Source organism: Rissa tridactyla, chromosome 8 (genome assembly GCF_028500815.1).
Source record: "Rissa tridactyla isolate bRisTri1 chromosome 8, bRisTri1.patW.cur.20221130, whole genome shotgun sequence".
NCBI classification, from domain to species: Eukaryota; Metazoa; Chordata; class Aves; order Charadriiformes; family Laridae; genus Rissa; species Rissa tridactyla.
Window position 1 is genome coordinate 5,486,636 of NC_071473.1, and position 23,012 is coordinate 5,509,647.

Here is a 23,012-nt window from a genome sequence, read left to right on the forward strand (position 1 = left end):
TTTGAAAAATCGGTTCATTTTTGGCCGAAGTAGAGCCACGTCACTTCTCCGGCGTTCCTAGATGGCCGCTCTTCCTTCTCCTCTGCCCATCACAACCAGCCTCATAAATGAGAACGTTGGGAGTCAATTCCTGGACGATGAGTCAGGAAAAGTCACCCATTGCATGGGCTGGGGACATCACCTGCATTGCAGTGCACAACAGCTCCTTACCCGTCACTTTCTAGGTCACCCGGGCAGGTGATCCAAAGTTACTCCCTGAGGACCATCTGGCAAACCCTGCAAGGTGGGCAGGTGTCCCACCACGCACCAAGGTTGTCACCCGTGTGCCTGTCCGAGGTCAGCCACAAAAGATGCGCCAAAGATTGAGCAGGGAACGAATTTACCAGCAGTGGCAGCACCCCACAGTGCACAGCCGAGACCCACGTAAAGACACAAAGAGCGCCTTCCGCTGGGGACAGCCCTTCTCCCGGTGAGAATACCTGGGCCTCTGTCATTTGGAGGAGACATAGAGGATTCCCAAAAGCCTGCGTCGTGATTTGATATCCGACCGGCACCCACGGGCAGCTGCAGGCCGTGCGTGTCTCCCTGCTCACTCGTACGGCGTGTTCAGGCCGGGCAGTGATACAGCGAGATGCCACCCGAGAGACAGACGGATGCCACCCTCCAGGTCACACTAGTAGTGTATTTATTGGAGTATCTCACATGCAGGAACCAAAGTAGAGATGATTTCTGGAGCAAGTTAAACAATGGCAGATTAATACAGTTGTATCGTCCTCAACGTAAACACTTTCTATGTGAATACAGCAACATTTTAGTGTTGGGTTGCTTTGCTTGTTGTGTATTTTGTTTCTCTTTACATAGTCAATCTCTTTAAACAGTTATGTCCCGCTTCTCCCCCTACCCCATTCCCAAACAAAAAAATATCCAGTATCTTCAGTAAATAAATATTATCCACTTTTATCTGGAAAGCCTACAGCTGTAATATACAGAGAAGCTATTACACAGGTTACATTTGTAGGGTTAACAGTAGCTCATAATAACATGTACAGAATGAGGAGCTCGTACTCATAAAAACACAGAGCAGGGTGGGCAGTTTGGTGTAGGTTTGCCATGGGCTAAAGAGATCCAGCACCGGAGCTCGGCACGGCTGGAAGGCCACCCGGCTCTTGGTGAAAACGCAACCTCACCTCTCTCCGGGACGGAGGGTCAACCTCGGCAGGGTGCGGGAGGCTGGGGCTGGCAGCTTGGGGATGGAGCAGGCAGGGACAGCCCGCTCCGGAGGCTGCAGTTTGGGAGGGATGAGTGGAAGGTGCTGCGTGGGCACCAGCAATGCCCCATGGCGCCTGGCATGGGGATTCCTGTCTCCTCTCCTCTGCTGGTGGGCGAGGGCAGGTGGGTGCCCCCGGCAGCTGAAGGGTTACCTCCACGAAGGCTATAAATCCACTCACTGATTGCCTGCTTCATTATTTCCATAAAAATAACTGTTCCGAGCTGGTTTTTTTTTTCCAGGCTCCACAAGCCTTGTGGTTAGCATTGAGGAGGTAAACAATGACTGAGCTGGATGAGGCTGGCCTGGGGATGGAGATAGCACAAGCAGTTCCCACTCCACAGGACTCCCGGTAGCCGCAAGAGACTTGACAACTCATTGGCTGAAAAAAACTGTGGAAAACGCTGCTGTGTTTGCTCTCCTGGTCTGCATGTCCTGTCCCCATGGGTGACAGCAGGAGAGCATTGAATAGAGAGGAACGGGAACAGGCTGCGTTGGTCGGGGTGCCGGGGGAGCGCGGGCCCAGCTCCTGCAGCAGCTTACGGAGGGGGACCATCACCCCTGCCCTGGGTCTGGCACCACCGCCCGGATCTGTTCTTCCACCACTGGAGGGAAACATCTCGCCACCACAGCCAGCTCTGCCGAGCCCTCCATTTAAAAGTGGAAAACAGCCAACGTATTCCATGAAAAAAGAGCCGAATGAAGTCAAACAAATGGAAACCCCCACTAAAATCCTTCTTCAGCTTGGAGGTGTAAAAACAGCCCTGGAAATGGCAGGGCTGATTTGATCAGCACATTTCAGAGATGGAGGCTGTGATAATCAGAAGGGGAAGGGTATGTTGGAGGCTACGAGAAGGTCCTGGTGAGGACCAGTCCCTGCATTTTTGCTGTTGCTTTTAAGAGACACCGTGCTACGTTTTTATGAGCAATTCTCCTATGAGCCTTACCTACATACTAAACACCCTAAATGTCTGTACAGCACATTGTTATCTATTACACCTGCCAAAGATGCAGCTGAAATCTACACATAACAATTAAAAAACCCGAAAGAATACATTTAAATAGAAACCATTCATTTCTTACATCTCAGCACATGAAGGTTAACAGAAGAGGTTAAAAAACACACTGGAAAGAAAATATATCGACAAAATAAATATTTTAACCTAAAATAGGGTATGATTAGAACTTACAAAGGTCCCCAATAATAATTTAGTGTCATTGCATCTCAAGCTGTGATTCCTAATATGCCTAGAAAGCGTTGGGATGTTATTTCTTAGGGAAAGCGGATCAGGCTGCAGCTCCATCCCCTCTTCTCACAAGCGTCGGAGCCACACACGTCCTCTGCCCACTTGCACAGGGGAAGCACTCAGAGTGAAAGCGAAGGAAGAATAAATGGAGATGGCGGTCTTCTGAAGTGAAAAACCCCTTCCCTTTCCCCCAAACAGTTTCCACCGCTCAGGTTTTCTGCAGACCACAAGAGGACGAGGAAGATGAGAGATCCTGATACAGGACATTAGGGAAGCTCTAGCGTAGCTCTTATATGTGTTAAAGAAGGTTTGGGCCAAACCACCCGTTCTGCCACTCGCTCTGTCCCCTTCAGTGCTTCCAGCCCCTGTGTGCTCAGCCCGCGAGAGCCATATCTGGTGGATTTGGGGTACAAATTTAATGCGCGGCAGGGCTGCGCTTTCTCCACACCCACCAAGGGTCCCACCAGAAGGACGTTTAGCCATTGCCAGGCTGAGCACACGCCTCCCAAGGACGGCATCTCCCGAGTGCTGCCCTACTTCCAGCAAAGCCACTCCTTGTGCCGACAGCAACTGCCACCCCCTGCAAACCATGCCCTTGCTTTCCAGAGGATAACGCGGGGTGTCAGTGGGGACCACGGAGTGCCTGAGGTTGCAAACACAGAGGACAGTCCCTTGAGCCATGCCAACACACGCTCCTTATCTCCCCTCAGCCCCAGCCTTCTTGTTTCATCTCTTTTCCTCCCCGGCCGGAGGAGCAGTCACTGACAGCTCTGCACGATCTTCCTGAAAGGGACCAGATTCTCTCTAAAGCAACAACTTGGAAGTCCCAGGAGAGGTTTAGCACGTCAGAAAGAAGCAGCTTTAACAGCACACTCCTCCCCCATCCCCCCTTTTTTGCTTAGGGGTGGGGGAAAAAGGGCCAGCAAATCCACAGCAGTGGCACTCTGCAGGGGGGCTCGGTGACAGCACCGGTGATATCCTTGCCACTCAGCATCATTTCACAATGTCCCCATGCTTGAGCAATGCGATTATCTCCTCCGGCTTGGCAGGGAAGCTGGATTAACATGCTTAGAATCACCTGATGTGGCCATTTACAGGGTCAATGTGTTTCAAGGATTTAGAAGAGAAAATACACACTTAAAACACCCACGGAGCTTTTTGCATTGACAGGAATACTAACAATTCATTCTGTGCTGGCAAGACTGCTCAGGCAATCACCAGACACTGTCTGAAACCAAATCAGCATCGCAACAGAAGTTTCCTCAGGTTTCTGGGAGCTGGTGGCCACATCTGACGTGTTGCAGCAAGGCAGGGTCTGGCAGGAGCTGGCAGCGGGGTGTCTGGCAGCCAGTCTCTGAGCATTGGGCTCACCTTGTGTTAAGCAGCGAGGGCAGCGGGCGAGAGCAGCAGTGCGTACGTGCAACCTGTCCTGGCACTTCCCATTAACCACAGAGAAGACAAAATAGAGAGAAACCCTCTGCAGACCCACGCAGAAGGGCTACAACTGGGGAAAGGGCCAGCAAGTGGGGAAAAGAGGCAGCTTGATCCCCAAGTTATCTCCATCCTTACACCGATTTTCCCCTTCCGCTTGAAGCCATGCCATTTTCTGCACAGCACAGAGCTTAGAGGGAGCAGCAAGCTAAGGAGCAGCGACAAGGTGCCGGGGGTGGCAGGACAGCCTTGCCTGGGCCCAGCTACATACGGAGGGATCCTGGAAGAGGATGCAGACAGGGCAGGACAGAGGAGAGGATGAGCAGGGACAGCACAGAGTGACATCTGACCTGGGATGGCCTGGAAATCCTGCACCAAACACTTCCCTCGGAAGATTAATGCGGCTGCTCTCAAAGACCATCAGTGCTGCAATCGGGCCATTTGGTAAAAGGTTTTATGTGTCACAACCTACCAAAGCATGATGTACCCTAGAGAGTATGTTATGAGCCAAAATAACTACGCTCAGATAAAAGCTTCTATCGCTTTCATATCAGCCGTTTATAGCACGGCTTCTTGGTCTAGAACAACTTCTGAGAGAGCTCGACACACATCAGCACCCCGAGAAGCTCAGACGTGCCAAGTCAGAACAAAGTGGCTGGTTGCCTAAAACAACGAGCACCCCGAGGAAGAGGGGCTGGAGCGCTGCTGCCTGCATGGGCGTTCATCTGATAAAAGTTCCCTTCTGTCAGGACTGGAGATTCTCCCTCCCTGCCACCCAGCGTTCAGCTCTCTCTTTGATCCTGCCATCTCGCGCCACTGGCTTCCTACCAAGGAACATGCTGGGGGATGCAGCCATGGCTGGAGCTGCCTGCTCCAGCTCCGCTTGTCAGCCCAGCAAGGCAGGCACACATGCTGGAATCCCTTCTGGCGGCTCCAGGAAGAGCAGCACTCTCGGCCGTGCCTCTGGCAAGCAAGGGAATATGCTTGTTTGCACAGACAGGAGGGAGACTGCAGCCCTGTAGGAGCCGGGAGGCAATAAAGGGGCAGAGGTTATCAAAGGACACCCTAAAAATTACAAACAGCATGGCCACAATCATCCAACACTTTTTCAGGCCCAAACCTAGAAGGAAATGAGGAGTTTCACCTCCAGCGCAGGCAGGAATGGCTAATCCCTCCACAGCAACCATCTCCCTCAGCATTTTTGTACAAGCCTCTGTGAGGTTTGCCTCTTTTTCTCATACCTACCACCAAGAACCAGCATGTCTATCCTACCAGGCATGGCAGGGAATCCAGGAACCTCAGTTGACACCCAGTCCATGAGCAAGTCCCATCCATCTGCATGGATGTCATCTACAACTGCTGAGACAAACGCAGAGCTCTACAGTCACTGAAGGAGGAATCTAAGGTAAGGAAAAAATAACCTAGCTATTTTAAAAGGCAAACCCACTAGAAAAAATCCTCATGTGAGAATGCTCTCCCAAAGAGCAAAATGCTTCATGCGCTAACGTTATGGCATCCATTTAGCTCAGCGTTTTTCATTCTTGTCAACTGCCAGAGCTACTGGACATGGCCAACAGACTGCTTTCAAATTAGAGCAAGCCCAGATAAAACACAAGGAAAAAATACCCTGTGAGATTTAGAATATGAAATGCCGCACAAAGTGGGGAAAAGCGACCACCATATGGTACCGGGAGATGTGTGAGTGGGAGAGTAAAGGATTTTAACTTGTGAAGCACACGTTGAAAGGGGAACAGTTGTTCCTTGCTGTCGAATCCAACACGAAAGCCAATACATTAACATTTTATCTAAAAATAAAGACACACTCCTCCTGAACATTCCAGCTCAGTCAATTACATGCTGATCGACAGAGCAGTCTACTTGGCAGGACCTGCCTACAGAAGAGGATGATCCCTACAAAAATTGAAGGGCAAGGCTGCTCTCTCCCCTCCGGGCTTTTGTTTCAACACAGTGTGATGTACTCATGCATTCTAAAGGGGTTTTCAGCATCAAGAGCTGGTTTTGTGCAGCTGGGATAGGAAGGAGGGGATTAAGCGAGTGCTGGAGAATTGTGGTCTGGCAGGAATAGTGTTGGACTTAAATAGAAAGAGTCAGCTTGTGGGGGTGGATTGTTTCGGGAGGGGGGGAAGAAGAAGCAATCTATGAAATGGGGGGGAAGGGGGTCGTTGTTAGCCAAGTACTGCGAGAGGACGAAGTGGCCGTACAGCGACATTCGCCTGCAGAACACGGGGGTGGGAGGGCGGCTAAGAGCAATCTTCACAGTGCAAAGAGGGCATCCTCCGAGCGCTCTTGCTTTTTCCTGCTGGAAGGATTTGTCGGAGGGGTGGGGGCTTCCAGGGGAGGGGATGGCAGATTGGGAACCATCTCCGCCGCTTTGGCTCGCTCTTCTAAAAATTTGTCAAACTCTGCAATGCAAAAAAACAAGGAAGACAGGTAAGAACTGGGGCTGTACGTTTAGCCCCGGGGACAGAGGTTAGCAGGGGTTGAAATTCCAGCGCCTGGTGTCCCGTCGGGCTGTGTTCGCAGGCACATGTACTTGTACAGCCCGAGTTCCTCAGGAAAGGGTACAGATGTCCTTTGAGACACCCTAGCTCAGGCAGCAGAGGGAATCAAACCCACGCTACGCCATCGGCTGCGACAGAAGCAGGGAAACATCATTCCGAAGGGCTGAGCAGCTTGGGGACGCATTCCTGCTGGCACAAACACAGTGCACAGCCAAGAAGATGGCAGGAAAGCACTTACAGCTGGGAAGGCTCCTCACACCATAAATACTACCTTTTTGCTCTAAAACGCTGTCTTCCCGCCTTTCCGAGCGCAGAAGCATTTGCTGGGGAACATCAGGCTGGGAGAAGTCAGCATCTCAGCAGGGATCAAAGCAGATAATTCAGTCTGCGCACTAACCTGAGAACGGCTCATAGCCACAGGCATCTCTGCTTACCTTCACTGGTCACTCCTTCTTCCAGTTCGTCTCCTTTCTGCAATTGGAACAAAAAGGCGGGTGAACACACAGGCAGCGCTTCACCTTCACTATTATCCTCTACACACGTTTAATGCAACTGGACAGTTGCCACCACTTGCTTCCACACATTAACTATTTGAGCAGGGCGACCTGGGGAAACGGTACGGCTGCCACGTCGGGAGGCCAGTGGTGACTGACATTTCACCGCGGTGCAGAGCAAGAGGACGAGCACTAGAGATGCCTCTGAAGATTGCTGGTGGATACCTAAACTTTCCCCGTTGGACCTGAATGGCAGCCCAGCGCTGTTTCCACTTCAGACAGTAGGCCTAGTCAAAAACCGAGCTGTGTAAGTCACACAAACACTGTACAAGATGCCACCTTTTGTCACACAGTCCTTTAAAAAGTCAGGACTGCGGTTTGCATTGTGTCTTCAAATAAAATGCACTTTTAGCTGACAAAGGACATATGTCGCAAAATAGTCTGGGGCCAGCGTTCCTCCTGTGGGAGTTCATTTTAGACTTCATACAAAAATATAGCAGCTTTCCTGGCGTCCACGCTGTACAAAGACAAGACAGGGTGGGCTGGATGAAGGATACTGATGGGCAGTTAGCATCCATCCATGACATACGAAGGCTGGGATGCCAGAGGGTCAGTGCATTTCTACCAGCTGTGTGCATTTCAACAATCGAATTTCCAACAGTGCTTTAATAAGGAAATTAAAAGTCCACGGATGTGGCATCCTTGTCAATCTATCAGGATGTTAAAAATGGACAAAAATACTACTTGAAAACCTCATGTTGAACCTCCTTTGAAAAAGAAAAATGTTTGTCCATACCCTGGCTTCTTTACCAGGAGAGCGGGAACATGCCGATTGGCCTCACAAAGGTTTTTAATGCCTAAGAATTAATGCCACCTAGCACCTGCTAGCTTTCTACTTCACATGCAGAGGCACTGTTTGTTCCAATGTACCCCAAAAAGGGTAAGGGAATAAATAACAATTAGCTAAGCTAATCTGTAACTTCCTCAGCTGGGAAGCAGAGAACTGAAATGAAGCATTAACAGAACAAGGAGGGGGGGAACTCAGAGTGAAAAACAAAAATCCATCCCAAACTGTCTCAGAGGGCATCTCTCTGCTGCACGCACATACGGTCAGGATGGGGACCCAGGTACCCGGGAGAAGGGAAGCCCCAACAGTCACAGTCACAGCGCGTGTGATCCCCAGGCTTGTTCGGGCATTTACAGGGCACTTCTCGGCTTTGCTCTCTTTGAGCAAGACTATCTAGGGGATGAAAGATGTACAGAGCTACCTCCATATCTCTCCGTAAGATCTCTCCTGCTAAATTAATCTAAATGGCAAAGAGAAAAGTTTATTGCTTAAGCAGAGCGGACGTGCTACATTTACTATATTTCTTTAACAAAATGGGGCTAGTTTGTAATTAAATTTGAAAATAACTGCCTGTACCAAGGCCTGAAAAAACTATCTGCAGCTGAAAACCAGTGACATTTCAAAGACAGCCAGTCAGTCTGCCAAACTCCAACACCGAAACCCAGAATCTGTTTAAGTGCTTCTTGGGCTTTGGAGAGCAGGAGCATTTTCTTCCTTTGAGTGCAGTCAGCTCCTCCGGTGCCGGAGCGGACGTGCCAGAGCGTGCCTGCAGCACTGCTGCCAGAGCCAGGCAGCGGAGCCTGAACCCCGCAGCTCCCAGCTAGGAGCCGAGCAGGCAATAGCCAAGGGCTGGGGGAGACCTTAAGGAGTAGGGAGTTATCTAGGGACAAAATCTGAAGTCATAAGAAGTAATGGAAGGAGACGATCCTTAGGGATACGGTGACCACAGGGAACCAGTTCAGTTCACTGAAACCATGTTTAAAAGAACAGTCTGAAACGCAACCCACCACCCGTCCCCAAAATGCACTTGGTTAATTTGAGTCAGACGCTTACATTAAAAAAAGAGACTGGAATAAATGCGTACTAGCTGTACCACAGCTTAAACCAAAGGTGTATTGGTACAGCAAAACAAACTTCAGAGTGAAGGAAAAGCTACTTTTAGTTCTGTCTTTTGTTTGTTTGTTTAATAATTATCAGACAATAATCATTTAGGAGAAACTGAGTTATAAACATTGAAGAGAGACTGTTGTAAATTTTTATTATTGCTCTTATGAAATGTGTCAAGATTGCTTGCCATTTTAACAATGGCAACTTGATTTGCAAGGAGTCTAAGCCCCGATCCAGCACCTCTTAAAAGCATGCCTCAGCCTCAGCGTGTACTTGGATCCTGTCAAAGCTAATGCAGCTTTAAACAGGTGCTTTAAGCCCAGTGGAGAACACAGGTAAACTTCAGCACGTGTTTAAATGCTTCCCTGTACGGGGACCAGAAACACACGATTTCTGGAACGCATGCTATTCCGTGCTGTAAACATGGAGAAGGGAAAATAAAACAACTCAGAAAAAACCGTTTTGATTGAATTGCTGAACACGACCCTATCTCCTCCTGCTTAGGTAGTCCCTTCCAAGGGAAATAAGCCACAATATTTGGAAGTTTCACTGCCTCCCGTTACGAGAAGTACCAGTAACTCAGGAATGCATTGAAAGTTACCCGTACAAGTGCTATTGCCCATGTGAAAAATGAAAATATAAAGAGTCTCACCAAGTCGGTACTGAGCCACTCCTCAATGTCATCCATGACAGAGGACTGTGCAACAGGGATCTAGGGAGTGCAGCGAGAGAACAGCAAGGCAGGCAAAAACCAAAACACATCCACAATCATGGCCACAGAGCGATGGAAAACGCCAGAAATAAAGATTAAAAAACAAAACAAAAACAAAGATGTAAGATGTGCTGGAAAAAAAAAAGGCAACAAAATATAAATGGCATTTCAAATAAAGAAACACTTGGAAAGGAAATTATGAACAACAAGGCTAAAAAAAACCAAGAGAAAGATTATGGGGAATGACGTGACTGGATGCCAGTGTAAGACGGGTAACTTCTCGACCACATATTAAAACCATCAAGATGCACTGATGATTCTAATCTTGATCGTGAAAAGCTTTTAAGGGTAGAATACTGGATATATCGGTTAGGTTTTGAAATGTTAAATTTACACCTTTTGTTTTTTAAAATGGGTATTAGCCACAGTGAAGGGTTAGCAAAAAGAGGGGCTCAAAGTCTTCAGGCAACACGCCTATGAAACCAACGTGATTTTCTCCGCGAGTGGAGGCAGTCAGAGCCCTGGGTACACAGTCATGTTTCCTTCCAGATCCTCCTTCCCACCACACCACCCAGCCTTGGCAAGCCTCGGCACACCGGTTTAAAGCAAAACACAGTCCCGGCTCCTTTTCCCCAGTCCTCTGCCAAAGGTGTCCCTCTCGCAGCTGAGGCAGCAGAACCCAAGGTATGCCAGAGCAAAGTGTGGAGTCTCAAAGGTGAAGGTGAGGAGGAGGATGGGGCAGCAGGTCCTGGGGTGGGCAGGGGCGGATGGCGCAGCATGTGCCCCTCTCAGCTCCCGCTCCAGCACCGGCAACACCCTGCAGCGCTGCAGCAAGGCTCACCGGAGCTTGCCCGTCATGGTTTAACAAAAAGCGTGGAAAGTTTGCCTCTCCTCCTGCGATAAACTCCCTCACGTTACGCTGTGTGATTGCGACAGGCAGTACAGATGCGCTGAAGAGTGCTGAAGCGCAGCTATTTCACAAAGCGCTACAGGCAACTGGGTCAGCGAAGGGAAATTACGGCATATTAGGTGTAGAATTTCCTGACTTAACTACACTGCTTGAATACGACAGAGGGCTGCAGAAGTAAACAGGAAAACAGCACAATAGATCGCATAGGGACAACCTGAAAAACATTTGGAAAGCAACGTCAGTCAGGCAGGCTGCAGGCGAGAGCACGGCAGCCGAGCAGCGGGGCTGGCAGGCAGAGACCTCACGGTGCTGGAGAGGCTCTCCTAGAGAGAAAAGGCGTCAGGGGTTGTTCACAGCTTTGCCTGAAACCTCTCACGGGAAGAAGAGCTGAAAGAGGCTCTGCAGATGAATTTGCTGGGAGATGTAGTTTTCTCAGAGACTTCCAGCAGAGGAAGACAGACGGACTGAATTACAGAGGCAGCAGCACAGGCTGACGCTGTTTAGCAGAGCTCCTCAAGAATTCTTTCTTCTAGTCCAGTCGGCCTTTGAACTGAGGGGGTCAGTTAAGCCCTTGCTTGAGGGGGAAGTCTGCTAAGGTGGGTTAGTTGTGTCAAAGGACTGGAATTCCAGAGTTCAATCCAAAGTATCTCCCACCAAGCGAGGCACCGGGAAGATGGCTGGGTTCCAACTCTGCAGGTTGCTGGACAAAGTGCACGTGACAGATCCCAGAAGGGTCAGAGGTGCAAGTTGTCATTTTGCTTAAATAAGTTCCTGCAGTTTCTTTGGAATGGGCCTGATTTAGGATGATTGTGCCTTTTTAAATTTGCAATGGAGAGCTGAATCATGCACGTACATCGCTAACGCAGTGCGCTGAAGCTGCTGCGAGCTGGCCATTAGTGAGAGGAGGGCTCTGTAGACATCTTCCAACAGGTTCCTTCCCAAGGACAAGTTGCATCTTGTAGAACTGGCTTGTTAGTTTAACAGCTTTGGAAAATACTGGCTTCAGAGATACAAAGCAATGAATTTATTCAGCCTACAGCAACCTAAAACCTACTGTAGAAGTTTCACTGCTGTCTCCCCCTTGTATTCCTTAACACTGCAAACAATAAGCCATGCTCTGGAAGGTGTAGCCTTCAGAGCTGTTGGCTAGTTTGCAGCTCAGAAAGGTACTTACATTTCTTTAAGGTTAAGAAAATCTGTATGGAGAGGAGGAGGAAAATAGCAGGGTTTTTTTTTTCTTTTCTGTGAATACAATAAGAGCAGCTTTTCTAAAAAGTGTGGTGGTACTGCGGTCCTTGTACTAGGAGGAACCACAGTTCAAGTCTCGGTTATCCTGAAAACACAACAGATGACTGAGCAAGTAATGTATTCCTGAGAATCGCAGGGCTCTCGAGTTTGCAGGAGTCCTTGAAGAACAGCTCAGCAGTATAGGAATCTGTGCTGCTGTGTTTTGCAAGATTTAAAACAAAAAAAGGGGGGGGGAAAAAAAAGGAATTCTACTTTCAGGCGGACCTACTTTATATAACAAACAAACACACACCTCAGAAGTGCAAGAACACTTCTTGCAGGTCATATATAAGAAGCAGAGAGAGCTGTAAGATAAACATTTAAGCATGTTAGCCGTTTGCTATTCAGCACTGACCTTTTAAAAAGCTTCCCCCGTCTTCCAGCACACTTCCAGAAGAGCCAAAGGTTTGCACCTATTGCTCCTCCCATGCTCAAACTTCCAATTTATTTTCCTCAGACTCTGAGCCCCATTTTCCCAACAAAACATGGGTTAAATGTCTCAGGTTCAATTTGTTCAAGAATAGAGAGGGGGGAGACTCTCAAGAGTAACTGGAAGTTTTAAAATATTTTGACTGTAACATTGTACCATTTATATTTTATTTGCAACTGACCACACAGAGAAGTTCCTTTTTTGCCAGTCAGTTGTGTATTTGGCAAGTCTCCCCCTTCCAGAAGCCCTAAACTGAAAAAAAATGTGGAGGGGAGTTTTGTTAAAACTAATCCCCTAAAACACAACAGAAGCAATGTAAAAACAAATTAGCTAGTTTACACATTAAAAAAGACAACAGTTTCTGGGAACAAACAGCAGTGGCAGCCGCAGACGACATGGAAATGGCTCCAGAATGGGATACCGTCTTGTTAATACTTTGATTATGCAAACATACACGGTCTAGTGAAGCTCTTAGTCTTGGCAAGACAGCTCCCTAGATACTCAGTGCTGGCTGCAAGAGCTGTTTTTATAACGATATTGTGATTTCTTTTCTAAAAGTCTATACTCAAATTAAATGGAAATCAAGTCAGAAAATATTTTGGGGTACTTCAAGTAACTGGCTTTAATTAAAAGTCGGGCTCGTTGTTCAAATACCTTTTTTCGTTTAGTCTTTGGAAAATCCTACAAATGGGATCATCTCAACAGTCCTGAAAGGGAAATGGAAAAAGAGGGCTGGGAGAACAAAAGTGAGCGTTCAGTCCCACAAAACCCACGGGAACCTGGAATTCAAGTTCATACTCATCTAAGTTAGATTGTGTTGGTGTTCCTACTAGCAATCAAAAGCCAAGGAGTATTGCCAATATATTTCCTCAGAAGTCATAAAATCCAATATTCTACCCTTAAAAAGACAGTTTAAGGTTATTATTATCACATTTTATTTCTATTAAAAATGATCCCACTGGAAAAGAAGCAGGTATGAAATGACAATTCAGGTCTCTAGGTGAGCTCATTAATGTTCTCAAAATGTTTAACAAGGTTCATGCTAATTGTTGCTAGACTACTGTCTTGTAGTAGCTTAGTTAATTCCACTTCTTTCTAGGTGTTTAACAAAGCTGACACCAATACCAGGTTAGCTGCTATTCACGCCCCCCCGTTCGTTAGCAATAGTAAAGAAAGGGCTATCGTTCCTACGGCAGCAGCAGGAGAGCACTCAGATGCACACTAACAGTCTACTCCAGCTTACTACTACAGCCTTACCATCTATTTAAAGCTGTTGGGATCTTGAAATAGCTGCCTGGCCTCAATATTAGAACATATTTGACTTTACATGTAAGGACTGAATTAGCTACTTGATTACTTGTAACTGTGTTTACACATCGCATAGGGGAAGGCAAGAGCTCAGGTGCGGCGTGTGCCCCAACGCAGCCTGTTGTGCCCGCACAACAACCAGCCGATCTGGATCTGACAGGCACGTCCGGACAGCAAAAGCCTTCGTTCACAAGGGGTATCAGATTGTCCTTATAGAGTGCTCCGTAAAATGCCACGGCTGGACAGGTAACGAAGCCCACGTGGTCTTCGGAACAAGGGAACGCGCCTGCTTGCCTTCAAAAGGGAGAGGGCTCCTACCATACAGAAGAAGTGAGATCTTCACACGTTTATTTCTCAGTTTGTCCACAATTCAAGCACTTTAGTCTCCAAGAAGACGACATATTTCAACAGTCTCACGTTACCCAAGTCATTTCCAAATCTTAGATCCTATCTCTCTATTGAAGGCACACATAGCGGCATCCCATTTTCATTAACAACATCTCAGCAAAGGTTTCATTTAATCTTTACTCACGTATCTTTACTACAGAGTGGAATCTCCTCTCTAGCCAGCTATGCTTCTGGTGGTCAAGATGCAATGCTGAAAGCTGTTTGTATCACTTTCTGTGAATTCTGGTTCGGTTTCATTCTTCCCCTGCCACTGTCCCAAATAATGTCTGTCCTGACGTGGTGGCTGAAGCAACGCATGCTTCTCGCTTTTGTAACAAATATCCATTTGGCATGCGAGTGGGGTGACAGATTACTCTAGCAAGTGAATATATCCATGCAAATCTCAATAGCTGCTCAAACTCATGAGAAGGGAACTGGAATTACCTGCACTAATACGTGGTGGCCTTATGCTAAAGTCTGTGCCCAAGAGCTGCTGATACAGACCCCTGGTATGACACAACGTGCAAAAACCCAGACTTTACACTGCAAACAGACCTGGCACTGGAACAGCTCAGCTAACATCAGTCTCGTTTGAACCAGGAACGTCTTCTGCAGATACCATTTTGTCTATGTTAGTTTTGTAGGCATAGCTGGAAAGGATAAAGGTGCGGTTCGTGTCTCCGTGGTCCTGGCATCACCTTGCCAGCAGAACTGAGCTGTAGATTAAGCTGATACAGAAACAACGCTGCCAAATTCACTGGGAGAGTACACACAGAGCCCTGAACGAGCCTCCCTCTGCAGAGGTGTGCTGGTGAACCGGGATGCACAGAAATGGTGTGGGAAAAACTCAACCCTAAGCTTAAATGTACGGCAGTTTGGAAAGAAGAACGTCAGGCCAGGAGAGATGTGAGTAGCCTCAGTGTTGTGCAGGCACAGGTAATGGCAACGTCAGCTCACCCCTCTTTCCCCCCTCATCTCAAAAATACAAAAAGCTACCAAAGAATGTGCACATCAAGTTCATACCTGGGATGCTAGTTATTCCACTGGTATTGCAAATGCTACAAAGTCGTATTAATAAATACGGTTAAGAACTACGCCAGTTAAGAGAGAAACAGAGTTAATGATTAGTTTAGTTTTAATTTTAGGTATTTCTCTCTCATATTTAGCATACAAACAAGGTGACAGGCTTATAAGAGCAGCGACTGGCTGGACAGCCAGACCCCCTTCCCTCCCCAAATCCATGTGCCTCCATGAATGCTGCAGTATCCTTTTTCCAGACTGAATAACCACAAGCCAATGAACGAATATTGTGTTTGTTTTTTTAATAAAGCAGTGGTGTGAGTGGTGTGAACAGCAGGGGTGCCGATTTCATGCTTCCCTGCTCTTGTAAACAGTGGAAAGGCAAAGAAGAGGAACTAACTCAATCACTGGATTATTCATTATGGATGAACATCTAACAGTGGCATAGTACATCTTGGGCTGCAACAGAGCCACCGAACAGCAAGAGCCTCTGTGAACCACCGTCAACAGTATCAGAGGCAAAGCAAGCGCTGCTCACTTTATGGCTTTTCACTCTCTTGTTATGAGCTGTGGGTCTCTGACAAGCCCTGAAAGGAATCTCTGGCTCCCATGGATAGGCACCTACAGCTGGGCTTACCACGTGTGTATGTATATATATGTGCGTGTCCAATCACTGGGTATGCACCAGCCATGCAAACTTCTGACAAATTCACAAGCTGGCTCTCAGAAATAATCTGGATTAGCCCTAAATCTAGAAGAATAAATGCAAAGTGTTGTACAGAGTTGGTGCATTTTGATGTTGCACACTCTGGATTTTCTCAACCTTAATCTCTCTGGGATGTTTCTCTTTTTAAGCCCTGGGCAGCTTAGTCTGGGACATTCAAGGCTCTCTCCGGAGTAAGGCATTCCTGTTCAATGGCCTGCTGACACCCAGCCCAAAGGGAATTCTGCACTGCACCTTTCCGCACTCGCCTGCAATCAGGACTGTCTCACAAGGACTTTGTACAGTTAGGTCCCATTAAGTGTTTGAGATTAGTACCAATAAAGTGACGGATTATGTCATCCAAAAATACAAAATTGGTCTTAGAACCTGGCTTTAAGGCACAGCTGAGGCTATTTTTTTGCCTACCTCTGACTTCTGCACTTGAAGCAGGCTTTTGAACTTCTCTCTGCAAGCATGTTGATGAAGGACAACTTCAAACAAGGTCAAAATGTGCACAGATTCTATCATCTTCAGAAGCTTGATTTTATCAGAGCACTGGCATCACTAGACATGGGAATTAAATCCTTAAAGCCAGAAACACTATTGTACCTTTTGGAGTCTGAATCCTAATGCCAGGGAGTGGAAGGTGTCAATCTGGGTAGCAGTTCTCCCATTCCCTTCCTTTCATAAAGAACTATCCCTACATTACTCAATTGGATTAGCTATGATCCTACAACTTCCGTATGTTTATTCCAGACCACGCAGTTAAGCACTAGCAGAAAAGATTGCTTTAAAGACACATTGAAAGTGTCCTCTTTATGAGCAAGATCCATGAGACTTGTGTTTATCCCTCGAAAAGTGGATACTGCATAAATAAATCAAGACAGTATAAGGAACCAGCTGGATCCCCAGGCCTCTTCTGAAGGTGATGTGGGATCCTACAATTGATTCAGTTGGTCACAGGCCTTTGTGCTGTACAAACCAGAAATAGGTGCAAATCTCTCCCTTTGCCCCAGGTAATGACGTAGGTGGGAAATAAACTCCTTGTACTGTCTGATTTCATGTGGTTCAGTAGGGCAGGACGAGAGGTGAATGGAGGACGGTTATTCTAGGTAAAGGGACTGGGGTGGGCAGTAGGAATCGCTTCACTGGTGAAGTCCTCACCATTCCTTGTGTAATTAGCCACTTGTCTATGGGCTCCATGTCTGAGTTCCCACCTTTACCTCTCCTCTGTGTTGAGAACAGAAAGGTCCATAGAGAAACCACAGCAACAACCCGTGATAAAAGTAAAAACAGCAGCAAGTTAAAAACTTCACATACACATACACACACACACACAGAGTTGCCTAGAGTAGCTTCTGGCAGCAGCTGCATCTCCCTCTGCTGCCTGTCAGCTCTGTCCGTGGAGGGACAGACCTCACCCCGACCTCTGCACTTCCTACAGACAGTTCACAGAATTTTAGCACTTCCTCCATGCTGATATTAAAAAAATAATAATTAAAAAAAAAAAAAATCACTGACTAGTAGTGAGGCTGATGTTTGTCACCTTCTTAGAAGAAGAAAAAGTATAGGTTATACAACCCAGTAAAATCAGTCAGACTTTATTGAAAACACCCGTATTACACAGTGTAGAGTCTCCCTTGTTTATGAAGCTGTGAGCTGCAGCACACACCCTGTTCACCTCCTTGATCTCAGCAGCCAGAGTCTGCCCCAAACTCCAACAGTACGACAGCTCTAATGACGGCGTTGAGCGGGAGGGTAAGTAATGGCCGTTTGCTGCAGTGTTCTGGCAGCTCTTCAAACTGCCCCTCTCGAAGAGCGGCAGAGGTTAAAAGGACCGCTGATGCATCCAGTTCCTCGGAGCAGGTTGCAGACTGCATGGCACAGCAACACAAAGACTCCCAAGATGGCTTCTTGTCCTTCAGCGTCTCATCCCTGAGCCAGCGCCCGGATGCAGAGTCATCTCTAGCTCTGGAGGGGCTCGCTCGGGACCGGCAGAACCCAGCGGTTCCAGCCAGAACTTGGCTAGCTCAGCAAAGAGCCCCTGGTGTGCTTACATACCTCCATCCAGATACCCATATAAGTGGGATACCTCTCCTGTCCCCATTACCACAGATAATGGAGAATCAGCTCTAATCTTTCATGTCTCATTTCAGTACTTGTGCTGGGAAAATAAAGGAGGAAATCACTCCAACTTCATCTACTATCTGTGTAACACTAGAGAATTGTTTCTTGGACACCTCTCCTCCCAGTTGTGATCACGCAACAACTCTGCGGCAACAAAAGCAATTCCCAACATGGAAAAGCAATATTAAGAAAGCAAGTGTATTTTTAGCTCATCTTGTTTCCAGCTGCTAAATCATATTAAAAGACAGCTAATGCCACGTGATCAGACATCTCTCTACAGACCATTCTGAGAACGACTACATTAGAAACGTCGGATGTGCTGAATTTTACCACTGGACAACTGTGCTGGAACAAGATGTGTGTGAAGAATGTGTTGCAAAGCTTCTGGCTCCTCCCTAGAGCTGTTCTTAAATTAGCTCTCTACCCAAACTAATGCATGTCTTTCGTTTACTGAGCGCTGCCCGTTTTTTGCTACACATGCTGGGGCTGGTGACTTTAGGAGAGTTTAATTTTTATTTCCTTTAAGAAGAGACACCCACAAGCCTCACAACGCTTGACAAAAAGTAGTGTTTACCAATTACCGTAAGACTGCATTTCAAAACACGCTCTTCTGATTACATGATACGGTCATCAGGACCTTTGAAAAGAGGCTGAAAGTCTCTACAACATCTCAGAGCCCAAAGTTCCACAACCCATAAAGCGTTTGCCCCAAAAAACTTTGACCGTCAGATTAGCTTAGACACAGCCCTTTGAACTGACAACACTTCGGGCAGAGCAGCAGCTACGCTGGTGTGATTGACACATCGCATTGGTGCCTCAAGCAGAACTGGCTGAGAACAAAAGTGTTAATAAATAAGGACACGACCCTGTGGCCACCAGGGGAATGCAGCCCCCTTGACCAGTAGCTAAATGCAAGCCTCTTGCTTTGGTTAGCCAGGAACAAAGAGCAGAATTGCAAATCCTTTCCCAGGTCCTGCCAATAACACAGTGCTGTGATACTGGGGGCTTGGGCCGTCACAATGGCTTCAGGAATTCCTGTCTCATACCCCCCCTCCTTAATATATTTCTGTCCGTGCCTCCCCATGCTTCCCCCTTTTCTCTCAATAGTGCTGGGATGAGTTTTTCTGGGGCTGAGCTTGAAACTGGTCACAGGGATGACCTGACTTATAAATTTCCCTTTTTGCAGGAGGACAGGGACAGGAACAAGCAGATAGATTTGTGGGGTGGGGGGATGCTCCATAAGAAATCGTCGCTGAAACTCTGATACCACTGAACTGTGGCCCAGGCAGGCAGGCAGCTGTGATCTGACCCCAGCTGGCTCTGAACACAAATTCTCCCTGGCTCAGAGCACAAGCTGCCAGGCATGCCAGCTGCCCTGAGCGCTCCCATTTCAGCTTATGAAAGAACCAGGGCGGGATCAGCCAAGGCATGGGGAGGCAATTCTCCATGGAGGCGGGGGTGTGTACGCTGCACTGGCTCTCCCGTGCTACACTGGCTCTGCCATGCTCCCTAGTGGTCAGCACAGATCAAAATTAGACCAGGAAAAGGCTCCGAACTTGCTCCGTCATCTAAAAACTTGCGCACAGATGAGTACAAAAGAGCAGGACAGTTTTAAAAAGCAGGGTGGTAGAAAGGGGTCGAGGGACGATATGAAAGCTCTTTTCACTTATGCTTTCAGCAAGGTATGCAGACAAAGCTGGCCAAGCTCGCCCTCTCAAACACGTTCCTAGCATCAGCTGCTGTGAGGTGACAGTGCATGGGCCTCTTCTGCCCACACAAGATAGCAGGAGCCTGCCCCGGGACAGACAGAACAGACTGCACGCAAGAGCAGTTATGGCAAGGCATGCGAAGCATTAAAAGTCTACATAATTTCTCTCCCTGTAACTTGCTCGCGTATCCACGCACTTAGAGCAAAGTCTACTAGATTAAGACTGCATCAACTTTCATAAGCAAAACCAAACCAAACAAATGCACACCAGTGTTCACAAGACGTTCCCCACGTATTCTTTTCAGCTGTGATTCCAGTCAAAGAGATGGACCCCCCAGGCTAGCTGCAAGAACACAGGAGAATTTACCCACTACAATTTTGAAGTCTTTTAGGCTGGTGTGCTAAATAGCAGCTCTTTAGAGATCATTACTGAGCAAGTACTTGCTCCTAGATATCAATTTCAAAATAGCCAGTACTAGCATGTTGCTGGAATACAGAATGAGAAGTCTCGTTCAAAGCAGCTGCCTACAAGCTTGGATTCCACGCACAGCTTCAGGTAACAAAACGCAGAGCAATGACCTACCCCTCCTGTGTTCTGTTTTCGAACATCCAGGGCAGACGCTAGTCCTTTGACAGCCTGTGGATCCTCATACGTCACGCTGAAAGAAAGGAACAAACCACAGAACTAGAAGGAAGCCCAGCAGTCGTCCATGCAGAACACACTTGCTACTCTGATTTACTCCCCTGGAAATCAGAAAGCACATTCTTTTTATTTACAAGACTTCAAGTGTACTAAGTGTATTCCAAGAAGACGAATAAAGACCATCTGTATAAAGACCATCCATCAGTTTCAGTAAGCATGTTGAAGCAAAAAGAGTAAGGCTGCCATTATGAAAGGCAGGCAAATAGGTTACGAGGCACCATAAGCACGTCCAAGAGCTAGCAGGGGACTGTGAAAAGAGGCCTGATTACAGATTACATTTTGCAAAGCTTTGAAGATGACATTTGGAAGCCTGACCTTGATGCGTGCATTGAGGAAGGCAGGGGGAGACTTGAAGACAGATGAAACATAACTAAGCAACTGCAGTAAAGCCTACAAAGAAACACTCTATTTACAGAGGTTGGATTTTTTAAAAGCTTAAATTGCTATTCCAAAGGGACACGTAGCAGTCAGGTGACAGAGGCAATAGCATCATTTCTCAGAGCACAGTGGTGAACCATGAGCTGAAGCAGACGCCAACACCTGCCCACAAATCAGCCCCTGGGAGGAGCCGCATGTCTGAGCAGGAGGAGCACGTTCTCCTCCAGCGTGCTGGCTTCTCCCAAGCTCGGAGCACAGCACCCAGAGGCTCTCGCCTATGCACCACGCATCTTTGCTGTCTCCCTGCTGCTCCATTTATACGGCGTACAATCCGAGGGAGACAGAGCAATCCTCCCTTGTGAAATCATGGACTGATAGGTGCGCCTTGTTCCATTAGCTCGCAGAGGAGACTGAGGTGCAGTGTGGGAAGACTAGTTTCATGCTTCATTTAGCAGAAGAGACAGAGGGACCTCCATTAGATCTCTCTGCAATGCATCTCCTTTCTGACCATACATTAGGGCTCTCAGCCTGTAATCTCCAGTGGTAATGTACGCCTCTACAGTAGAGCACGTCTTCTCAACACCAATACTACAGCTGAGGCAGTACCAACAGCTATATTGATGACTGAAAATAAAAGATCCTAATAAATTTGCTGGCTCAGGTTTTCCAGAGCTGCTAAGTTTTTGATAATCTGCTACGGTCTGAGTTAAACTATTTAACAACACTTCTTAGTTTGAGGCAAGATATTAATGATGTTCTGACTGCTGGTAGCCACTATATCTAGAATCTGAAGCCAGAAGGAGGCAAGAAATAATATATGAAAGAAAAATACCTGAGCGTGTCTCTTACTGAATCTCACTTGACAGGGATCAAAGGATTTCTTAATAAGTTCATAGATTTATTTTACATTAAAATAATTGGGCCTGTTAAATGCCCTTGAAAGTGCCAGATCGGCAGCTCTAGAGATGCAAGCCCTATGCATATAAACAAATTAGGGATAGCACGGCAGCTGGGCAAGCTACACTGCCTTGACAGACTGCGAGAATCTGACTGCTGGGCCAAAGGGAGAGTTTAACTGGATGGTAATTCTGTTTCCAAGCCCTTGATGACAGTAATTCCATCACCAAAGTATACCCATGACCTTCAGGTGAAGGACCCTTATGCTCCTGTATCTCAAGCACTGGCCGGGTGGATGGGATGACAAGCCTTTATGAGAGGAAGCATCTGCAGAAGTAAAGGCAAGTTCATTTCCAAGTTTCCAGTGAGCTCATTAACTAAGACAGTCAAATAACGTTACTCAGCCAGTCTGTTCTGCCCAGCAGCAGGAACTTCTCCACTTGCTCATACTAATAATGACCAACAGGATAGGGATTGGATTAAAAGCACAAAAACATACACCAAAACTACTTTTTTAGTCTGGAATGAAGTCAAGAAGTTTCAGATTTATGCCCTTAGAAAACAGCAATGTCGTGACTCAAACAGCACTAAAGACAAACTCCAACATACTTCTTTCGCTGCTCAGCCAAGGAACTGCCTCTTGTCTGTGCAAACATGTCGAAGTCATCACGAGGATTACAGTGTTGTAGAGAGCTGAGTGTGCCACTGACGCTGTTTGTACCCAAGTCTGCAACCAGAAGAAAAAAAAAGCAAACCAATGAAACAGCGAACCATATGCAAGCACCGCTGCCATGACTATGTAGGCTACAGAGGAAGTCATGAACAATACAGGACAGCTATAGATATCATCTAGTTAACAGTTGCAGCACTGAACACAGTTCTGTCCAGAAGAGGCTGGAAGCTGCAAATCATGCATTTTTTAAAAGACAAATGTAGAGATTTGTCTTATTCCTCCTGGCAGCACCACACCATAAGTACTCCTCATCGAGAAGCCAGCATTTGGGAATTGCTGTGCACCTGCTGCCAAACTCATCCTGAAATATTTACTATTCACTAACATGGTCCAAAATTTTGGGCATGGATACTGGTCTTTGCCACAATGTTGTCTCTCAGCTGTTGACTGTGAAACCAACAGCTTCAAATCAAGTCATATAATATTGGCACAGTGCTGAAAGAGGTGGAGAACCTTCAGTCAAATCAAGTGATCCTATCAAGCAATCTGGCTTGATTTAATGTACAACACCTAACAGTTTCATAAAACCTTTCATCCAAAGATTTCAAATATTATTTGTATAAGGAGAATCAAGAACATTCACCAGACTGATTTCATGGAGAGCTATACCTAAGCAGATATAAAAGTAGTAGTACAAGTTTTACCATGAAGAAGAACTGCAGCCTTTCCTTCAGTCTCCCCTTTGGTTAATAAATCCCCTCCTTTGTGCCAGGCTGGTTCCCAATTACAAATCGTTACAGCGCAAGGGAGTGGGAAAGCCTTCCTAATCCTGTAAGCCATATACACAAACCTTC

General features: G+C 47.0%; 1 protein-coding gene across 7 annotated transcripts in view; it reads right to left on the reverse strand.

Moving 5' to 3' along the window:
• Window positions 1-668: 668 nt before the first annotated feature.
• TOM1L2 (target of myb1 like 2 membrane trafficking protein) overlaps window positions 669-23,012 on the reverse strand; it is a 58,171-nt gene continuing 35,827 nt past the window's right edge. The window contains exons 11-16 of one of the 7 annotated variants that reach the window (XM_054211391.1): window positions 22,095-22,212; window positions 20,093-20,166; window positions 16,837-16,925; window positions 9,568-9,627; window positions 6,902-6,938; window positions 669-6,368 (exon numbers count right to left, since the gene is read on the reverse strand). In XM_054211391.1, coding sequence (XP_054067366.1) covers window positions 6,220-6,368; window positions 6,902-6,938; window positions 9,568-9,627; window positions 16,837-16,925; window positions 20,093-20,166; window positions 22,095-22,212 — 527 coding nt within the window. In that variant the 3' untranslated portion in view covers window positions 669-6,219. The other 6 variants (XM_054211384.1, XM_054211385.1, XM_054211388.1 and 3 more) reach the window with 6 other exon arrangements.